The sequence below is a fragment of the Zootoca vivipara genome, chromosome 6 (assembly GCF_963506605.1).
Source record: "Zootoca vivipara chromosome 6, rZooViv1.1, whole genome shotgun sequence".
Taxonomy (NCBI): domain Eukaryota; kingdom Metazoa; phylum Chordata; class Lepidosauria; order Squamata; family Lacertidae; genus Zootoca; species Zootoca vivipara.
In genome coordinates this window covers 91,646,665-91,667,683 of record NC_083281.1, presented here as the reverse complement: position 1 = coordinate 91,667,683, position 21,019 = coordinate 91,646,665, and the positions used below count along the sequence as shown (strand labels likewise).

General features: G+C 48.6%; 1 protein-coding gene across 1 annotated transcript in view; it reads left to right on the top strand.

Moving 5' to 3' along the window:
• The window catches only part of RASSF2 (Ras association domain family member 2), a 43,459-nt gene extending 23,849 nt beyond the window's left edge, over positions 1 to 19,610 (top strand). Inside the window, exons 6-11 of the mRNA XM_035117375.2 lie at positions 5,497 to 5,657; positions 7,750 to 7,851; positions 8,834 to 8,885; positions 10,362 to 10,483; positions 14,824 to 14,921; positions 15,476 to 19,610. Coding sequence (XP_034973266.2) covers positions 5,497 to 5,657; positions 7,750 to 7,851; positions 8,834 to 8,885; positions 10,362 to 10,483; positions 14,824 to 14,921; positions 15,476 to 15,545 — 605 coding nt within the window. The 3' untranslated portion in view covers positions 15,546 to 19,610. The remainder of the gene's footprint in view (positions 1 to 5,496; positions 5,658 to 7,749; positions 7,852 to 8,833; positions 8,886 to 10,361; positions 10,484 to 14,823; positions 14,922 to 15,475) is intronic.
• Positions 19,611 to 21,019: the final 1,409 nt, after the last annotated feature.

Below are 21,019 nucleotides of genomic sequence, written 5' to 3'. Positions count from 1 at the left end.
CTTTCACCCTCCTCTATATGACATCCTTTAATATATTTGAACATGGCTATAATATCACCCCTTAACCTTCTCTTCTCCAGGCTAAACATACCCAGTTCCCTAAGCCGAGCACATCAGAGGCACTCATGAGCATGCCTGGGAGTTGCAGAGAAATTCTCTGCCTCTTAGTACTTCCTTGCTGGCAATGGGGTGGGGGCTGTCAGCCCTGGGGTCCTGAGGCTGATGGGGAAAGAGAATCCAGGACTCATAATGTGCCACAAGATGGCTGTGCTTTGCCCTCCATAGCTGGCCCTCCGATGCCTTGAAGGACTGGCAGTAGTGCTCTTGACCCTTCTCTCTTATCTGAGCAGTGTCCTAAAGTGAGGAGAGGAGGAGCCAGTCTATTGGTTGCAGGCCACACCCTGCACACCCTGTCGGTATATCTGCTGAGAAGCCCTTGCATGAGGACTGTTAAACGGTGGAACTCACTCCCACAGGAGATGGTGAGGTCACCCACCTAAATGGCTTTAAAAGAGGATTACGCAAACTCAGTGGAGGAGAAGGTAACTGAATACAGTGGTACCTCTACTTACGAATAACTCTACTTACGAATGGAGCTCTGTCCGCCATCTTGGATGCGGTTTAGATAGGATTTTTTCTACTTATGAATTTTTATATAGGGTTGCTTCTACTTACGAATTTTTTCTCCCAGTGCATTCCTATGAGATTCGACTTACGAATTTTTTCGACTTACAAATGTGCATTCGGAACGCATTAAATTCGTAAGTAGAGGTACCACTGTACCAGTTGCTGGAAGCCATGGGAGAGGAGAGTGCAGCTCTTGCGCTCAAATCCTGCTTGCAGGTTTCCCACTGGAAGGACAGGATCCAGCAGGCTCTTTTTATGTCACATGTTTAAGATATGTTTCTATTTTTTTTCTTTTGTTGTTTCATGCCACCCAGCTTGTTGCAGATCGGAAACAGGAGCAGGCTTGGGTGGGTTGAGACATGGTGTGGCCCGAAATTGAAATGTGAGTTTAAGGAGCCCATTAAAAATGGATTAAGAGGGATTTCATTATGTTCTGGGTCCACGCCAGGAATCTTAGAGGAACGCTTAAGGGTCCACAGCACATTCTCATCTCAAGGAGCAGCCGCTCAGAGGAAGCTTTTGTAGAAGAGCTCTCACCCTTTTTAGTCTAGCAGGCAAAAGGGCAAATGCAGCCAGTTAGACCATTGCAGCAGGGCAAGAGAATTCCCGGTGGCACCAACATCTAGTCATATTATATATATATATTTTTAATTAAATTTTGTTTTACAATTTAGAATATTCATTTAAACAACCTTAAAATATCAAAAACTTCCCTTCTTTCCATATTTCATTTTGCATAACATCAATCCCTTGCATATTTTATATAAACAAAACCATTCAGTATTCAATTCTTAAAGGGTAAAGGGACCCCTGACCGTTAGGTCCAGTCGCGGACGACTCTGGGGTTGCAGCGCTCATCTCGCTTTACTGGCTGAGGGAGCCAGCGTACAGCTTCCAGGTCATGTGGCCAGCATGACTAAGCCGCTTCTGGCGAACCACAGCAGCGCACGGAAACACTGTTTACCTTCCCGCTGGAGCGGTACCTATTTATCTACTTGCACTTTGACGTGCTTTCAAACTGCTAGGTTGGCAGGAGCAGGGACTGAACAACGGGAGCTTACCCCGTCGCGGGGATTCGAACTGCCGACCTTCTGATCGGCAAGCCCTAGGCTCAGTGGTTTAGACCACAGTGCCACCCACGTCACCACAGCATCAAAACTTGTTTAGACTGTTGAATTTATCTTAATGCTGCCAACGTTTTCAGGTATACACTGTTTCCCCCCATATATTCAATAAAGATTTTCCAATCTTCTTTAAACGTATGCTCTTCTTGTTCTCTTATTCTGTATGTTAGGTCCGCAAGCTGCGCTTATTCCATCAGTTTGAGTTGCCCTTCTTCATTAGTTGGGACCTCGCTCGTTTTCCATTCGGGGGCTAACAAAACACGGGCTGCAGAAGTGGCATACATAAATAACTTTTTTTTGACACTTGGGAATTTTCATCTGAATTATCCCCAACAGAAAGGACTCTGTTTTTTTGGGTTTTTTTAAAGTGCTTTAAAACATTTCTTTCAATTCATTATAAATGATTTCCCAATACCTTTTTACCCTTTTACAGGTCCACCACATATGAAAGAACGTACCCCTTGGGCACCCTGCTTTCCAAGAGTACATTCTTTCTAGTCCTATAATTTTAATGATTTTATACGGGCATGGAATACAGGGTGATCAGGGGTTAATGACCCCCTTATTATCCTTCACAGCCACTGCAAAAGAAAGCCCTTCACACAGCAGAACTTAAACTTCCTTAACCTGTGGCACTCTCGCCTGCAGGAGGCAGTGATGGCTTTAATAAAACAGGGTTGGGCAATTTTTGGGAGGAGAGGGCTATCGATGGCTATTTGTCATGATAACTGTGCTCTGCCGCTACAGTTGGAGGCAACAGTGCTTCTGGATCCCAGTTGCTGGAAATCACAGGAGAGTTTCCCTTGCGCTCAGATCCTCTCTGTGGGTTCCCCACCCCAAGTCATATGGTGGGCCACTGTGAGAACAGGATACTGGAGCAGAGGGGGCTCCACTGGCCCTATCCAGCGCTCTTCTTATGTTCTTAATGTTCAGAGTTCGCAGGTTGTTGTTGTTGTTTAGTCGTTTAGTCGTGTCCGACTTTTCGTGACCCCATGGACCAGAGCACGCCAGGCACTCCTGTCCTCCACTGCCTCCCACAGTTTGGTCAAACTCATGTTGGTGGCTTCGAGAACAATGCCATAGTTTCCCCATATGTCATGCAAAACAAAAGCTAAACTATAAACCCCCATCGATTTATTGCTACATAGGACAGGATTTTATTTTCTTGCATTATCAAAGTCAAATCCGTTTATTGTGAGGACCATGCCTGTACACAAATATCGACACAACAATAATTAAAAATATTAAAATTCATTGCTTACTATCCCAACAAAACCTTCATCCCACAAAACAGGAAGAGAAGGAAAACAAGCAATGAGTTAGACGGACGATGAAGGGGTCTTTACTTTGCTTGCATTATTTGAATCTACATTGCTAGGTCATGCCTGGGTTTAGGTGGGGATAAGTGCTATAAAGAGAAGAGAAAAATGAGGCAAGTGTGTGAAATATTAAGGAAGTCTAACAAAGCTCTGAGTTTCCCTGTAATAGACTGCTTCAGTGTTTGTTAAGTGTTTGTTAATATATTTGATACTTAAAAAATGAACAGAAGCTCATTTTGGGGCGACCCTGCTTTGCTAATGGCCTAAGCACATCCTTCATCTGCCAGCTGGGAATTCCAGCACTGCTTACACCCAGTGAGCAAAGGAAGCTAACCGAGGTGGGAGACCACCAAGATCCTTACATCCAAGATATAAGCAACACAGCTTGCAAACAAATGGATAGCTCAGTCCGTAACATGAGCCTCCCAGGGTTGTGGGCTCGAGCCTCACGTTGGGCAGAAAGATTCTCGCACTGCAGGGGGCTAGACTAGCTGATCCTAGTGGTACCTTGTTGTTGTTTAGTCATTTAGTCGTGTCTGACTCTTCGTGTCCCCATGGACCAGAGCACGCCAGGCACTCCTGTCTTGCACTGCCTCCCGCGGGCAGTTTGGTCAAACTCATGTTCGTAGCTTTGAGAACACTGTCCAACCATCTCGTCCTCTGTTGTCCCCTTCTCCTAGTGCCCTCAATCTTTCCCAACATCAGGGTCTTTTCCAGGGAGTCTTCTCTTCTCATGAGGTGGCCAAAGTATTGGAGCCTCAGCTTCAGGATCCGTCCTTCCAGTTAGCACTCAGGGCTGATTTCCTTCAGAATGGAGAGGTTTGATCTTCTTGCAGTCCATGGGACTCTCAAGAGTCTCCTCCAGCACCATAATTCAAAAGCATCCATTCTTCGGCGATCAGCCTTCTTTATGGTCCAGCTCTCACTTCCATACATCACTACTGGGAAAACCATAGCTTTAACTCTACGGACCTTTGTCGGCAAGGTGATGTCTCTGCTTTTTAAGATGCTGTCTAGAGTTTGCAGGACAGGAGGCCAAATTGCAATGCACTTTAGATCACAATTGTTAGGGAGCTGACATCCAAATGACCTTGGCCTAGAAGGTTGGAGCGCATTACAAATGTAGCCGAAGACACCCTGATTAGGAAAGGAGTCTGTGAATAGCACATTGTTAACGTCTTCTAACAGTAAAAACACTGGCTATGGATTTTATCTCTGGATAGTGGCACCACTCCAACTCACAGCAGGCATTGCAGAGGGTTGGGCTTGATGACCCTTGGGGCTCCCTTCCAACTCTATGATTCTTTGAAAACCTCTAATGAAGGGGAACTTGTTGGCTTCTGTAGCACTGCAGCTAGGAACATTTGCTGCGCCAGTAGAATTGCAGCTGGATCTAGGAGCATTTCCAGGAAACAATTTTCAGTATTCACCCCTCCTTTGTTTTCTGTGCTTGCTGCTGAACTTCCATAGCCCTAACCCCTCGCAGACACCTTCATTTAAAACTTACAGCAGCATTCCATGTCTACAGTGTCTGGCTTCACCGAAAGCACCAGCTTCCCATATCCTCTTTGGGAGTCCTACTCATGTGTAAAAGGAACACATGGAGAGGGACGAGCCTGCTCAGTTTCACCCTTTGTGAGCTGGAGGGCAAACACTCCCTCATATTCCCCAATTCTCTGTTGTGGAGAGATGCTCGGCACATAAAGGAGGTTTTGTGCTTCAGTTGTCTGCCCTCCATCTTGTGAAAGGCAGCAAGGAGGGTGGAGCTTTGCACGCTTTCGCATTGCCTTTACACGTGAGTAGAACACCGGGCTACTTTGTGTGCGTCATGCAAGTTCTGCTTGTTGCAAACTGAGTAACCTGCAGTAGGAAGAGCCTGTAAAAATTGTGAGCTGGTAGCATGCCCCTTGCTAATGTGCTTCTCTAATTGGAAAAAAGAAGGCAAGGTGACCTGAGTTATTTGTCCCCTGATTCTGAACATCTTGTTGGTGGGCTTCCCAGAAACACCTGGTTGGGCACATGTGGCTTGGGTCTGATCCTGCAGAGTCCTTATCATGCCAGAGAGGGAAGGAGGGAATCCCAGGAGAAGATCATGTAAGAACATAAGAAGAGCCTGCTGGATCAGGCCTTAATCCATCACCCTGTTCTTACAGTGGCTAACCAGGAGCCCGTTGCACTCAAATCCTGCTTGTCGGTTTCCCATAAGAGCCCTCTCTCCTCCTGCAGTTTCCAGCGCCTGGTATTCAAGAGCATTGCTGCCTCCTGGTCCTTTACCTGCAGGTCAGACCCCGTAGGCCTGTATGTGTGGTGTCAGAGAATGTCGCCTGGCCTCTCTTTTTGAAAACTTTTTAAGATACAGGTGTTTGGGATTTCTTTGGAGGAGGTCAGCTTCTTTTGACATACCGTTCCCTTCTCCTCCATTTCAGATGACAACGATCTCAAAGCCCAGCAGGAAGAAGCGCCGCAACTGATGCGGACACGGAGCGATGTGGGCATGCGCCGCAGGGGGACTCTCCGCACCCCGAGTGAGCAGCGGAGGATCAGGCGGCACCGCTTCTCCATCAACGGGCATTTCTACAACCACAAAGTGAGTCTCCCAAGGAGCATCTTGATTTAGGGACGGATCCAGGTTGAGAATGTAGTTCTCGGTGCCTACCAGTGAATTGTTAAGGCAGGCATCTTTTGTTTTGCTTTATTTTATATGGAAGCTAGCATCTATTTATTATTTGCTTTCTCGTGTATTTGTGGCATTTTGCTCCAAGGAGTTCAAGGGGGAGTACGTGGTTCTTCTCCCCCCCCCATTTAATCCCCACAACAACCTTGTGAGGTAGGTCAGGCTGAGAGGCTATGACTGGCCCAAGGTCACACAGTGGGCTTCATACCAAGTGGGGATTCAAATTCTGATCTCTCCCAGTCTGACGCTCTAAGGCAGGGGTCAGAAAACTTTTTCAGCAGGGGGCCGGTCCACTGTCCCTCAGACCTTGTGGGGGGCCAGACTATATTTTGGGGAAAAAATATGAATGAATTCCTATACCCCACAAATAACCCAGAGATGCATTTTAAATAAAAGGACACATTCTACTCATGTAAAAACACGCAGATTCCCGGACCGTCCACGGGCCGGATTTAGAAGGTGATTGGGCTGCATACGGCCCCCGGGCCTTAGTTTGGGGACCCCTGCTCTAAGCCAGTGATGGTGAACCTATGACACGCGTGTCAGATGTGACACGCAGAGCCCTCACTGCTGGCACACGCCCCATCGGCCCATTCGCGCTGTTGTTGTTGTTGTTTTCCCCCCATTTGTTCTCCCGCTCCTCCTACAGCTTGTCTCCACTGTTAAAACCCGGATCCTTTTGTTGTTGTTGCTGCTGTAGCCAGAGATTGTTTTTTTTAATCCTTTGGGGCACCCCCCCAAAAAAACCTCCAAAACTTTGGTCAGCAGCTCCCCCCAAAAAGCTCAACAACAACTCTGGGCACTTTGTGATAAATAAATAAATAAGGGGTTTTTTGGTTTGGTTTGGTTAAATAATTAGTTTTTGGTTTATTAAATACAGTTATATATTACAATTCTACATTTTTGTTATTTAAACTATAAATATCGTGGAAATTATGGTATTTTTATCGAAGTGACACACCACCCAAGTTATGCTCGGTTTTTGGGCGAATTTTGACACACCAAGCTCCAAAGGTTGCCCATCACTGCTCTAAGCCCTACACCACATTCTGGCTTTCACTTAGCAGAGTTGGGTGCCCATGTACCATACTTTTCCGTATATAAGACGAGGTTTTCTTCTGCTAAAACAATGTCCAGAATTGGTGCTCGTCTTATACGTGATCAGCGCATTGTTGGGATGGGGGATTGGTTGCTGGCGCAAGCAGGAGCTTGTCAGGAGTGATTGGTGGCTGTTGGAAGGGCTGCTGCCGATAGGCTGCCACTGCAGTAATTGGGCGTGTGATTGGGGTGGCTGCTGTCGGTGAGCGGGCAGACAATAGGTTGGTTCAGTGACGTGCACTATAGCCACAGTCGGTCTGGCGGATGAGTGAATTTTGGCCCCCAAGAAGCTCATCAACTCTGGGCAATCCCTGCCAAAAAAATCTCAACAACTCTGGGCAATCTCCCCCCCCCATTTTCTTAATTTTGAGTCCCCCAAAATATACACGGGGGCATGCTATACACGGAAAAATATGATATGTATAAAGCTACAGAACGCTGGCAATGTGAGAGTTCAAAAGCTCCATAATATTTGCTCCGGAATGTATGACCATTTCCCAGTTAATTTTTGAAGTTCTTTGGTGCCTGTAGTTAGTCCTCTTGCTGGCAAATGTTCTTTTCCCTCCCCCATGTCCCCCAACTCCTCTTTCTTGATTCGATTTTGATTCGATTTAATCTTTGCATTCTGCTTTCTGCCCTATAATCTTTAATCTTTGCATTCTGCATTCTGCCCTATAATATCAAGCACAGTAGCCTTTTAATAAAGCAAACGACTGCAACATATTAATCAAAACAATGAACTCAATAAGACCTTCCTTCCAATCTAGCATGGCGTTTGCTCCCCCCCCCCCCGAAATACATACCTAGCTCACAACTTCCTCTGTGCTTCTGTGGGCCTCCAGTGTTTCCACTTGTCTAGATCACCGTGTCCTCCGTCCTTCTGATGCCTTTCTGCTCCTCTCCGCAGACATCGGTTTTCACGCCTGCCTACGGCTCCATCACGAATGTCCGCATCAACAGCACCATGACGACACCTCAAGTTCTCAAGCTTCTGCTTAACAAGTTCAAGGCACGTTTTGCTCCAGCGTTTTGGACCGGCCCAAGTCTGAGCTGGGAAAGTATCCCAGCGCTGTCCTCTCCTCCTGGGCCTCTGTCCAACTCTGGTCCATTTCAGTGGGGCTTGCGGAGGAAGATTGCTGCCCCCAGCCTTGCCCAGCCTCAGGGACATCCATCTATTTTGGACTACAACTCCCATCCATACCTGCCAAGTTCCTGTTGGAGATATAAGGGATCGGGCCGGAAGTAGCAGACCGGAAGTAGCGCTGCCGCCATTTTGGAACTGGACGGAGCATGCTCAGAAGTGACTTTTGATGCTGCTTTGCCCAGTTCCAAAATGGCTGCCGAGCCAAAAGTCACACTGCAGCCATTTTGGAACTGGGCAGAGCAGCATCAAAAGTCACTTCTGAGCATGCTCCGCCCAGTTCCAAAATGGCCGCCACACCAGAATAACCCGGGGGGGGGAACCAAAAAATCCGTTTTTTCAGCTAGGAACAGCTGGGAAAACGGGGATTTCCCGGGGAATACGGGAGACTTGGCAGCTATGCTCCCATCCGACTCAACTTCATACGGCAGTGCTGGTTGGGACTGATGGGAGTTGTAGTCCAAAATGGTCATGCTGCCTGGGGCTGATGGGAGTCATACCATGGAGAGCCCCCAAGTTGGTGAAGGCGGCTGTAGGTTGTATATCTGTGTCTCCCACTCCTGATGGCCCCGGTGAGCTGCCTGCTGTCACAGCTGCCTATTCTTGGACTGGACAAACACAAACCCCTGTGTTGCAAAATGTAACAATCTACAAAAATGCAAACACAACATGCTGGCTAATAACTGTTAGTAAATATATAATCGGTTATGATGTCATTCAAAATATATGAATAAGCCACTTCAGGATGATGTATATATCATACAACACATCTCACAAAATATACACAAACTTGTTCTTTGTGTGTGTGAGAGAGTTTTATCTTTTCTGTGTTTTCTTTATTTGTGTTCAGATTGAGAACTCGGCAGAGGAATTCGCCTTGTACATTGTTCACACCAGTGGAGGTGAGCAGGCTGTTATTGTGCGCTGGTTTCTTTTTAAAAAAATATATATTAATTTTTATTTGATTTTACAAGCATAAAGTTATAACAATACCAATTACATATCCATATTTAGAGATTTTTCTGAATCTTCAGACTTCTCATCATCCTCTCCATGGGTCTTATTGTCAACATTTTCAACTTCATGTTATTTCATAATCCATATTTTGTATCTCTCCATATTGTCTATGGTGTATTGTGTGCTGGTTTTGATAGGGCTATGGTGCAGTTAAGCAGTTATGGATTTAAGCCATGGGTCACCAGGCTAATTGTGATGCCACAGTGCATGGGGGGGGCAGGGAATGAGTTAAACCCACCCTAGCTGTTAACTTCACCTGCCTCAAAGCCCCCCCCCCATTTGTGCATTTAAAACGTGTTTTAAAATGGATTTTTAAAAATATTTTGTTTATTTGTATACTACTATATCAAAAAATATGGGACCCAGGTGGCGCTGTGGGTTAAACCACAGAGTCTAGGGCTTGCTGATCAGAAGGTCCGCGGTTTGAATCCCTGTGACGGGGTGAGCTCCCGTTGCTCGGTCCCAGCTCCTGCCAACCTAGCAGTTTGAAAGCACGTCAAAGTGCAAGTAGATAAATAGGGACCGCTCCGGCGGGAAGGTAAACGGCGTTTCCGTGCACTGCTCTGGTTCGCCAGAAGCGGTTTTGTCATGCTGGCCACATGACCTGGAAGTTATACGCTGGCTCCCTCAGCCAATAATGCGAGATGTGTGCCGCAACCCCAGAGTCGGACACGACTGGACCTGATGGTCAGGGGCCCCTTTACCTTTACCTTATATCATAAAATACCAAAGTGGTTTACAACAACAACCTAAAAGCGTACAATAAAACCATTAAAATATTTTAAATGTTAAAAGCAGGCATCAATTAACCATTGTGGAATGATGTATTCTTACTTGCCTGCATAGGCCTGGTGGAATAGACATTTTTCCAGCAGGCATTTAAAGTTGGCACAGAAGGTGCCTGCTGAATCTCCAGTGGCAGGGCGTTCCACAGGACTGGGCCAATGACACTAAGGGCTCAGTTTCTCGTTGTTGTTAAACGAGCCCCACCAACTCGGGGAACGGCCAATGACACTCCTGCAGATGGTTGATAAAAATTATTTAAAGAGTGTGAAGTAGCTGCTGGGAAAATCTTTTCACAGGTAGCCTCGAGAGCTGCAGTTCTTGCCCACCCATTTGACACTTTGGCCACAACCACTCTTGACATAAGTGGGATGGACTTGGGTCAATGTGGCCCTTGGGTTGCAAAACGTTAGCCCCCACCCCACCCCCTGCTTGGATGCTTCTCAGAAAGTTCTTGCTTGGTTGAGCTTGCCGCTGCTGCTGTTCTCCCCTCCTCTGTGTCTGGGGCAACAGGGTGGATTTCGGGGTCCCTGCCTTGTCTTCTTCAGTGCCTTATCCACACTCCCTGTTTCATGCAGAAAAGCAGAAGTTAAAGGTGACAGATTACCCACTGATCGCTCGGATTCTGCAGGGACCCTGCGAACAAATTTCCAAGTTGTTCTTGATGGAAAAGGACCAGGTGGAGGAAGTCACTTACGATGTGAGTTGCTGCTTTGCGGTGGGATCCTGTTTCAGTTCAGAGAAGGGCAGGTGGAATGATCAAGGGTGGTGGTAGAGCAGCTTCCCTGTGGGGAAAGGGGGCAGCGTTTGGGGCTGGGGGAAAGCCGAGGAAGAGGTGGCCTGGTAGAAGTTGACAGGTTTTTCTCCCTCTAATGCTAGAACCTTACCTTCCAAGTCCCGGACTGCAGAATCCGGGACTGGCAGCCGTGTGACACCGGAAGTTGCATTGACGTAACTTCCGGTGTCGCTTTGCCCTTCTATGGGCACCAAAAATGGCCGCCACCGGCTTCAAAAGTCGCTTCTACGCATGACCGGAAGTGCATCGATGCAACTTCCGGTGTCACACCGCCTATCTATGGGCACCAAAATGGCCGACACCGGAAGTCGCATCTATGTACTTCCGGACATGCGTAGATGCAACTTTTGAAGCCAGTGGCGGCCATTTTTGGTGCCCATAGAAGGGCAAATCAGAAAAAAATGGCCGCCGACAGGAGAAAATAACGGAGAAAAACGGGAGATGAAGTGATACGGGGGACCACCGGGAAAAGGTAAGTAAAAACGGGGGTTTCCCGGGAAAACGGGGTACTTGGCAGCTATGGCTAGAACTCCCAGACTGCCACTCAAGCTGATTGTTGGAAGGTTCAGGAAAGATAAAAGAAGGGATTTTTTTCCATGCCCCAGGAGGCAGTGACGGCCACCAACCTAGATGGCTTTAAAAGAGGGGTAGACAAATTCATGGAGGAAAGGGCTACCAATGACTCCTAGCCAGGATGGCTATGGTCTCCTACCACACACACCATGTAACGGATATGCCAGTTGCTGGAAATCACAGGTGGGCAGAGTGCTGGTCCACTCAGGTCCTGTTTCCCAACTGGTTGGCTGCTGTGAGAACAGGATGCTGGACTTGGGGAGGGTGGGGGTGTCTGTTGGCCTGATCCAGCAGGCTCTGATTTTCTTGGTTTGCTGTGTGCAAGCCCAGTGTCAGCATCCCAGAGCAGTTTCTTGTGCTTACCCAGTCCTGTCACCAGAGATGTGGACAGCTGGATCTGTTGCTGCCGGCAGGGCCGGCACGTCCATTTAGGCGAACTAGGCCATCGCCTAGGGCGCCAAAATGGAGGGGGTGCTGGCCAGCCTGCCCCCCAACCCCCCTGAGCCACCGCCCGCCACCGCCACCCTCGCCTGTGGCTTCCTTTCTTATTTTTTTCTTCTCCCGACGTTGCTGGGCGAGGGGCGGGCTAGTGAGGCACCACGCTAGTGGCTGACTGGCGTGACGCCCCTCCTCGCTGGCCTACCCCTCGCCCGGCAACGTCGGGAGAAGAAGAAGTTAAAAAGGAAGCTGCGAGCAGCCAATCAGAAGTTGCGGGCACTTCTGGGCCGAGCAGGAGGAAGTGACGAGAAGCGGCTGAGAGCAGGAAGGAAGCGGCGCCGGCAGCAGAACGGAGACAGCGTCCGCTGCACAGACCAGCAACATGGGCTCTGTGCCCCTTTTCATCCCTCCTGCCATTCACACTGGGGGGGGGGCAGAAGGTGACCTCGCCTAGGGCGCCAAAAACCCTAGCAACGGCCCTGGCTGCCAGTCTACAATTCCCCACAAGGCCACCAAAAAATGGCGCTACGTTGGGGCCTGGAGCCAAGCTGCAGCCGGAGTCCCCAGCCTCTGCTGTGACTTACCTTTTGCAAAGCAGATTCTGGCACAGGAAAGGGAGGAAGTGAAAGATGGCAGTGTTTGCATGGGAGGAGGAAGGACTGCTACTTGGGAGTCCTCCCCGCTCCCCAGTGTGGTCAAACACCCTTTGAGCCAAAAGAGTTGTCTCCTTCCCTGAAGCTCTTGCAGAGGTCTGTTCTGTTCTGTGAGCGAGATGCAAAAGGAAGGTGGGACTGGCCTCTGCTTTGAGTGCAGCCAGAGCAGGCTGTGTCCCCTGTTGTTGTTTAGTCGTTTAGTTGTGTCCGACTCTTCGTGACCCCATGGACCAGAACACGCCAGGCACTCCTGTCTTCCACTGCCTCCCGCAGTTTGGTCAAACTCATGTTTGTAGCTTCGAGAACACTGTCCAACCATCTCGTCCTCTGTCGTCCCCTTCTCCTAGTGCCCTCAATCTTTCCCAACATCAGGGTCTTTTCCAGGGAGTCTTCTCTTCTCATGAGGTGGCCAAAGTATTGGAGCCTCAGCTTCAGGATCTGTCCTTCCAGTGAGCACTCAGGGCTGATTTCCTTAAGAATGGATAGGTTTGATCTTCTTGCAGTCCATGGGACTCTCAAGAGTCTCCTCCAGCACCATAATTCAAAAGCATCCATTCTTCGGCGATCAGCCTTCTTTATGGTCCAGCTCTCACTTCCATACATCACTACTGTGAAAACCATAGCTTTAACTATATGGACCTTTGTCGGCAAGGTGACGTCTCTGCTTTTTAAGATGCTGTCTAGGTTTGTCATTGCTTTTCTCCCAAGAAGTAGGCTGTGCCCCCTAACCATGGACAAATTAACTCTTCTTTCTGCCTCTCCAACCCCCCTCTCCTCCCATTCAATTCACCCTCTATTAAAAACCTTTTCTTATGATGCAATAATCAATATTTTTATTTATAGACATATTTATGGACGTGTTTTTAGCCAATTTTGCACACACACACACACACACACACACACACACACACACACACACCCCTGTGCCCCTGGTGGGGGCCCATCTCACCACCCCCTACCTATGGCTCTGGGTGCAGCACCTGGGTGAGTGCGGACACACCTCTCTGCTTCCATCCAGTGGTTGGGTTGAAGCCGTTGCAAGCAGATCAGCCCTTCTCTGTTGACCAGGTGGCATGGGGGTCGAAACTTGGGCCATACATTAAACTCATCATTGCATTTAACTTGTCTGTTTTGAATAACAGCTGCGAATAGGGGAGGGAGTCGGGGTTGGGACTGCAGGGTCTGGGCTGAGGGGATTTAATGCTTCCCTGCCCTTCCTCTATTGGGGGTCTCAGTAAAATCTCTCCCACTCTCAGTTTCTCCCAAAGTGTCATGTGGTCCTAGTGGGATATTTGGAATAATAATAATAATAATAATAATAATAAAAAATTATTTATACCCCGCCCATCTGGCTGGGTTTCCCCAGCCACTCTGGGAGGCTTCCAACAAAATATTAAAATACAATACAATACAACAAAACATTAAAAAACTTCCCTAAACAGGGCTGCCTTCAGTTGTCTCTTTTAAAAGTAAAATAGTTGTTTTTCTCTTTGACATCTGGTGGGAGGGCGTTCCACAGGGCAGGCGCCACTACCGGGAAGGCCCTCTGCTTGGTTCCCTGTAACCTCAATTCTCGCAGCGAGGGAACCACCAGAAGGCCCTCGGCACTGGACCTCAGTGTCCAGGCAGAATGATGGAGGTGGAGACGCTCCTTCAAGTATACTGGACCGAGGCCATTTAGGGCTTTAAAGGTCAGCACCAACACTTTGAATTTTGCCCAGAAACGTACGGGGAGCCAATGTAGGTCTTTCAGGACCGGTGTTATGTGGTCTCGGCGGCCGCTCCCAGTCACCAGTCTAGCTGCCGCATTCTGGATTAGTTGTAGTTTCTGGGTCACCTTCAAAGATAGCCCCATATAGAGCACATTGCAGTAGTCCAAGCAAGAGATAACTAGAGCATGCACCACTCTGGTGAGACAGTCCATGGGCAGGTAGGGTCTCAGCCTGCGTACCAGATGGAGCTGATAGACAGCTGCCCTGGACACAGAATTGACCTGCGCCTTCATGGACAGCTGTGAGTACAAAATGACTCCCAGGCTGCACACCTGGTCCTTCAGGGGCACAGTTACCCCTTTCAGGACCTGTCAGTCCTCCACACCAGCCTGCCCCTGTCCCCCCAAAACAGTACTTCTGTCTTGTCAGGATTCAACCTGGCAAGAAGTGTGGAAGTGTGTTGCAAGCGGATAGAAAGTGATTCGTTTAATAGGAATGAGGGAAAGGGTTTCCTTCCCCTCTTCACAGATCTCAGTCCTGATCCTGACTCTCCTCCCACCCTGGTGTTAAACAGGAGAACCGTTGACTGCCGTTTGTCCTTAAGAAAAGCACGCAATTAAAGTAGAAAGTTTCTGGGATTCACACAAAGCACTCCTGTTCCCCTTTGGGCCAGAAGAGGGTGCTGGGGTCTGTGCGTACACAGTCGTGGGTAGCTGAGCAGGGCCGGTCCCAGCCTCAAGCCAGGAGATGTGTGTTTCTCAAGCTCTTCTCTGTGCAAGCCTCGCAGGGGTGGCGTGTTCCATCACCTTTCTGTTTTCTTTTCTCTCTCTCTCTCTCTCTCTCTCTCCCCCCCCCACCGCCTGGGCAGGTTGCTCAATATATCAAGTTTGAAATGCCTGTCCTGACAAGCTTCATTCAGAAACTCAAAGAGGAAGAAGATCGTGAAGTCAAGAAGCTTAAACACAAGTAAGCTCTTCCTTCCCTGGGATGCAACGGCGGGGGATTCTGGCCCTCAAAGCACAGTTCTTTTTGAATGTATTTTTAAGGGCCCAGTCTGGGGATGTTTCCATGGGAATTGCTTGAAATGATGCTTAAGATGCAGAGCAGCCTTGGCCAACCTGGTGCCCTCCAACCAAGTTGGACTACAACTCCTAGCAGCCCCAGCATCTCCACCCAGCTGCGCTGTTGTAGCCCAAACATCTGAAGGACACCAGTTTTCTTTATTATTTTTATTATTACATTTATATCCCACATTTCCTCCAAGGAGCTCAAGGCTGCACTTCTCCTTCCTTCTTCATGTTATCCTCACAACATCCCTGTGAGGTAGGTTACACTGAGAGGCAGTGACCAAGGGGGGATTCGAACCCTGGTCTCCCAGGTCCTAGTCCAGCACTCTAACCGCTACACTGCACTGACTCCCCAGTGGAGAAGACTGATGTGGAGTTGCTCTCTCCTCACCACAAAGGTCTGGGGTGCACACCCTTTTCCTTTTAAGCTGTAAGACACTGCTTATTTTCCAGGTATTCTGTCCTGCGTGTCATGATTGAGCAACGATTAGAAGAGATCTCCGATGGCCCGGCCACAATGTGAAGCCTTTGCCCTCGGGTGGACTTTGCTGCCAGAAGAGCCACGTCTTGGAGAAGATTTGTTTGCAAGAAGAACGTGCTGCGACGAGCAGAGGCGGCTCTTCCTCTCTGGAGCAGAACTTGAGCACAGAACCCACCTTGACTAACTGTCTTTCCTTTCCTCCAAGCTTTCCTGGAGGCGATCTCAGCGAAGCCTCTCTCTTTAGCGGCAGGAGACCTTTTGAGCACTCCTTGCCGGGGACAAACAAGGAAGCCACCGAAGCCTTTGCCCTCTTGGCCAGCCTGGACCCAGTGGACCTTCTTGCCTCTCCAGCCGGGCGATTCTGAGGTTCTCACAGAGCCTTTTCTGTTGGCTGAAGCTTTCTGTTGGAGGCATCCCCTTTGCATGCCACCAAAACACCGCTTTAACCTTCCACTCAAATTCTGGCTTTGCGGTGGCAAGTCAGGGCCAGAGGAGGAAGTCTCCTCCCTTTTTTCTTTTTTGGTCATTTCTGAGCTCTAAGTAAAATATTAAGATTTTCTTTGCCCCCCCCCCATTGGGAGGGCCTAGTCTTAGTCCTACCTGCCCTTTCTCATCCACCCAGCCACCCATTTATGTCCTTCCTGGAGTCCCTCTTCTTCCTGGTTCCACAGGGCCTTTGAGATGGGGGGAGGAGGCCAGGTTTTCATCTTGGCCCAGGTAAGGTGCGCCCAAAACTGGGTTGGGTTTGCCTGTGGCTGAGGAAGTCAGCACACAACTACCTTCCCTGCACGGTGCCAAGGTGGGGGCAGCTGGGCTCAGGCTGCCCCTTGGATGCCCTGGAGACAAGGGGGCACCGTAGACCCAGCTTCATCTCCTCCGCAGCATCACTATTTGGAGACTCTTTGGCTGAGCTGTTTGAATGGGCTGGTGGCCGAGCTATGCAGGCCAACAGTGCAAATTCCCTTTGATAAACCATTTTTTTAAGCGTGGCTGCTAACCCTGTGTTGGCCTTGCTATATATATAGCAATGGTGCAAAGTACAGCGGCCCTTGCAAATGATTTTAAAATGCCCGGCTTACTCTCCCACCCAATCGTAAATAGACCCAAGAGCAAGTCGTGTAGGGCCTTGACGCAGATCTTGGGCCTCCTATTTAAATCCTAAATGCATTTGTTCTCCTTCCCCTCCACCCCTTGCAACTGTAGACGTGCCATTTTCAAGAACCTCTCCCAGTTCTACAGATATTTGAGGCCAAATGCCCAGGAGGTTTTGCAGGAGAAGCACACTCTCCTTGGGCAGTAAAGGAACATCGGACGCTTCCCACCTCCCTTTGATGTGTGTTTAAAATGGCTGGGAAATAATTCCTCTGCATAAGGCGTATGGCAAAAATCAGCTATGGGAGGGAGCAGTTTGAAGCAAAGAAGGGGGAGGGGGGTTAAACCCTCTCCCTGCCAACCGCATTCTGCCTCTAGTTTTCATCCCTGAGCTGGTTTGCCCCCTGTTGGGTTCCAGGCACGTTCTTACTCCTGCAGAAATGCTCCTGGAACCTTTCGGAAGGCAGGTATTAGTTGAAGTGGGTCAGGAGTACTGTGTCCAGTTCTGGGCACCACAGTTCAAGAAGGATACTGACAAGCTGGAACGTGTCCAGAAGAGGGCAACGAAAATGGTCAAAGGCCTGGAAACGATGCCTTATGAGGAACGGCTTAAGGAGCTGGGTATGTTTAGCCTGGAGAAGAGAAGGTTAAGGGGTGATATGATAGCCATGTTCAAATATATAAAAGGATGTCATATAGAGGAGGGAGAAAGGTTGTTTTCTGCTGCTCCAGAGAAGCGGACACGGAGCAATGGATTCAAACTACAAGAAAAAAGATTCCACCTAAACATTAGGAAGAACTTCCTCACAGTAAGAGCTGTTCAGCAGTGGAATTTGTTACCAAGGAGTGTGGTGGAGTCTCCTTCTTTGGAGGTCTTTAAGCAGAGGCTTGACAGGCATATGTCAAGAATGCTTTGATGGTGTTTCCTGCTTGGCAGGGGGTTGGACTGGATGGCCCTTGTGGTCTCTTCCAACTCTACGATTCTATGATTCTCCAGGAAAGGGTTAAACATCCTGTTTCCCCTCCCCTCCCCTTACTAATGCATTCCGACATGATCTCCCTCCTTGAGCTGCTTTGCACTAACATAAGTGGCCAGCAGGTATTAACATGTATTTATGTGTAATACGTAGTCCTGCCCTTGGTGGCATCAGTGGAACTTTTTTGAGAAAAGGAATAATAATTCAGAAGTTTTCCTACTTAGCCCCTGAAACCCCCCCCCCAAAAAAGGATTCTTTTCTAGTGTGTTGTTGCTTGTTGGGGCTGAAATCCTGAGCATATTTAACTGCCCCACCAAACTTTTGTGGAATTTCCTCCTGGGTAAACTCACTTTAGACGTATCGCCCTCTTTCTTTCTAGCTAACCCTTTAACAACTTTTCACTTCTAAATTGCACTAGATTGATTGTGGATATTTTTTTAAGCTCCAGCCTTTTCTATTCTTTTATCATTATCTATATGCCAAATATTACATGCACAGGAAAATAACAGCAATAATTTATATAAATAATAATTTTTTATTCTTTTTTTGAAAGGATTCTAAAATGAACCAGCACATGAAAACAAGCTCTGAAGGGTCTTTGTGGGCTTAACAGCACAAAACAGATTTGCAACGATGATTGTAGCCTGTGGGCTGGATCCATGTTTAACTGTACTTGGAGAGTCCCATTGAAATCAATGGTACAGTACTTCATTGGGTCAGCTCTTAAGTAGGTCTAGGTCTGTGTCCAGCCCTGTACACCAGTGGTTCCCCCACTTTGGGGCGGCCACCTCTCCCTTGGTTCCATAAACTCAACCCCAATGACCCCCACCCTGTAAAAAGGATTGTCCAGAATAGCAGTTTGCGCAACCTGCTAAAGAAGATAACTCAAAACAGTAAAAATTGCACATTTACCCATAATCCAGTTAAAAGTATTTAGTTGAATTAATTCATCAGAACTGATGAACTTGATCCAGTGATACTAGCTCTTCAATGAGGTAAAAATAATAAAATTGTTATTGCTATCAGCCATTTACACCTCCAGACACCTCCTTGCCTCTTAGCATTCACCCCACTAGTAACCCTACTGTTCCCCATGGTGTGTGTGTGTGTGTGTGTGTGTACACCGCCCACTTTGGGAACGACTGCTGTACACTCTTTAGTCCAAATGTACATTTCATTCCATTCTTGTTCATGGTTTCAGTCTCTAGTGGAAACTAGAGGGTGGGGCACCTTTTTAAAAAGTGTGAGTCTGGGTTTTTTTTGGGGGGGGGGGTATTTTAAGAACTCTTGGGATCCAAGCAAGTGCAGCTCAGGATTGCAAAAGCTGCCTTGCATTTCTCTGGTTAAGGGTCGGACCTCTCTCCCACAAACAGGCATGTGCATCTCTTGATGGTGGGCAACTGAAAGTGTGAACTGGCTTGTGTCGTGCGTGAGATCGTGCGAAATCTGAGGAGGGTCCTGCCCATGCAAGAATTTGCAACTAACCAGTGGTAAAAAGTGCATGTCTGAGCCAGGACCTAGTGCCTGAAGTAGACACACCTTCGCAAGCTTATGGAGTTGCCAACCATCTTGTGTTTTAAGGGCGATCCTGAAGGAATTGCATCACAGGGGGTTGGACTAAATGACCCTCTAGGTCCCAATTCCATGAATATCCTGGCGTATTAAACTTTGTGATGTAAACAAGGGCCGCCCAGCAAAGTGCCCTTGTTTTGGCACAGGGTTGGCTGGTGTGTGTGACATGCCTCCGATTGCAACTGGAGTGACCTGTGTGAGATTTAGCAATTATAGAAATGTACTCTTGATGGGAAGGACAACTTTAACGTAGTCTCTGAAAGCTGTGAACTGAGAGGGCCCCAGTTCAAGTCTTACCTCTACTGTGAATTCATTAGGCGCCCATACACAAACCCCTTTCTCTGCCTCAGCACCCCTTTTGTAGAATGGAGGGGAGGTGTGATAATATCGGTCTATTTTTCAGAGCTGTTGTAAGGATTGCAGAGGTTATGTATGTGGTGTGCTTTGACATCTTAGAATGCAGATATAAATGCTAAGTTTTTGGCTAAAAAGTGGATGAACTGCTGTTTATTTTACATGCGTTCTTTACAGCTTCCTGACAATAGGAGCTGTTCGACAGCGGGACAAACTCCCTCAGCAGCTCTACAATTCTGAGGTTCTATGTACTAATCAGGCCTGTAATAGGACTATATCTGGTTCTCTTCTTGGGTCTTATTGGGCAGATTTCTCTACTGTGTCCATTGATCTATGCCAAAGTATTTCAGCCTTTTTGGGTCCATGGCTCCCTTGACCAACTGCACAGGGCCGTCTTACCCATAGGCACTAGGGGCCTGAGTCTGGGGCCTGAGAGTTGAGTCAGGAAAACAGTCCGCCCATTGGTTGGAGCGCCGCACCAAACTCTTCTGCTGCGGGCGGCTCTGCACCGTGAGTTCAGGGGCGACCGAGCCAGCGAGATGCTGAGGCGGCCAGCCGGCTCTGCCCTCCTGCGCGCCTGGGACTGGGCAACCTGGGGCGGGGACTTTGGGCGGATCTTTGACCCTGGCACCGCATATGCCCTGCAACTGCATTCTTTCTGCGGCACCCCTGTGGGGCTCAAGAGCCCAGTTGTGTCACTCCCTTGCCTGCAGAGCTGGCAGCCCCTCACCCTTTTTTGAACACCCCCTCTTGTGGAGTGATTCCTCAGCCTCCTCCCCTCTCCTTGGGAGTCCTCCAGGCAGCCGCTGCTGCTGCCTGTGGTCTCTTGAGTCAGTCCCCCCCCCCCCGCCAAAGAGAGGTGCCTCCTCCCACTGCCCCACAGGGGCCTGAGAAGCATCCCCTGACCAGCCCCAGAGGCACCATTCACCTGGGGAGCTTGAAGCCAGGGCTGTGCAAGCTTTTGGGAGGCAGAGACGAGAGAGGGCATGAGAGGAGGGAGGGAAGGGAAGAGGGACTGTGGCCAGTATTGCCCGCAGCACCCCTGACCATTATTCAAGGCACCCCAGGGCGGCAAGGCACACTGGTTGAAAACCACTGCTCTTTGCAACCACACCCAGCTTCCTGAAGAGGGGAGGGTTTTGTCGCAAGGCGCTGCTTACGACCATCGTCCCTCTGCTCCAAGGAGCCCATACAGCTGGCTCTGATCTTGGAGGTGGGCAGGAGATGCCTTTTGGTGCTTCCAACCCTTGCTTTCCTAGTGGCCAGCAGGCCCTTGCAGATGAAAGTCCTCAATGTGGCTTCTATCCCAGAGCACAGAAAACTGTTGAGAGAATCTTCCTAGGTTTGGAAGGTAACCTCAGAAGCCACCACCCAAGGCAGCCTTGCCTCGTCAGGAAAGTCTTCCTAATGCATAGTTGAAATTATTGTAGGTTGAACCCATTGACTGACTCTCTGGAGGAAATAAATTTTGCTCCATCTATGTGATAAGCCTCCCAAATATTCGAAGGTAGCTCTCGTGTC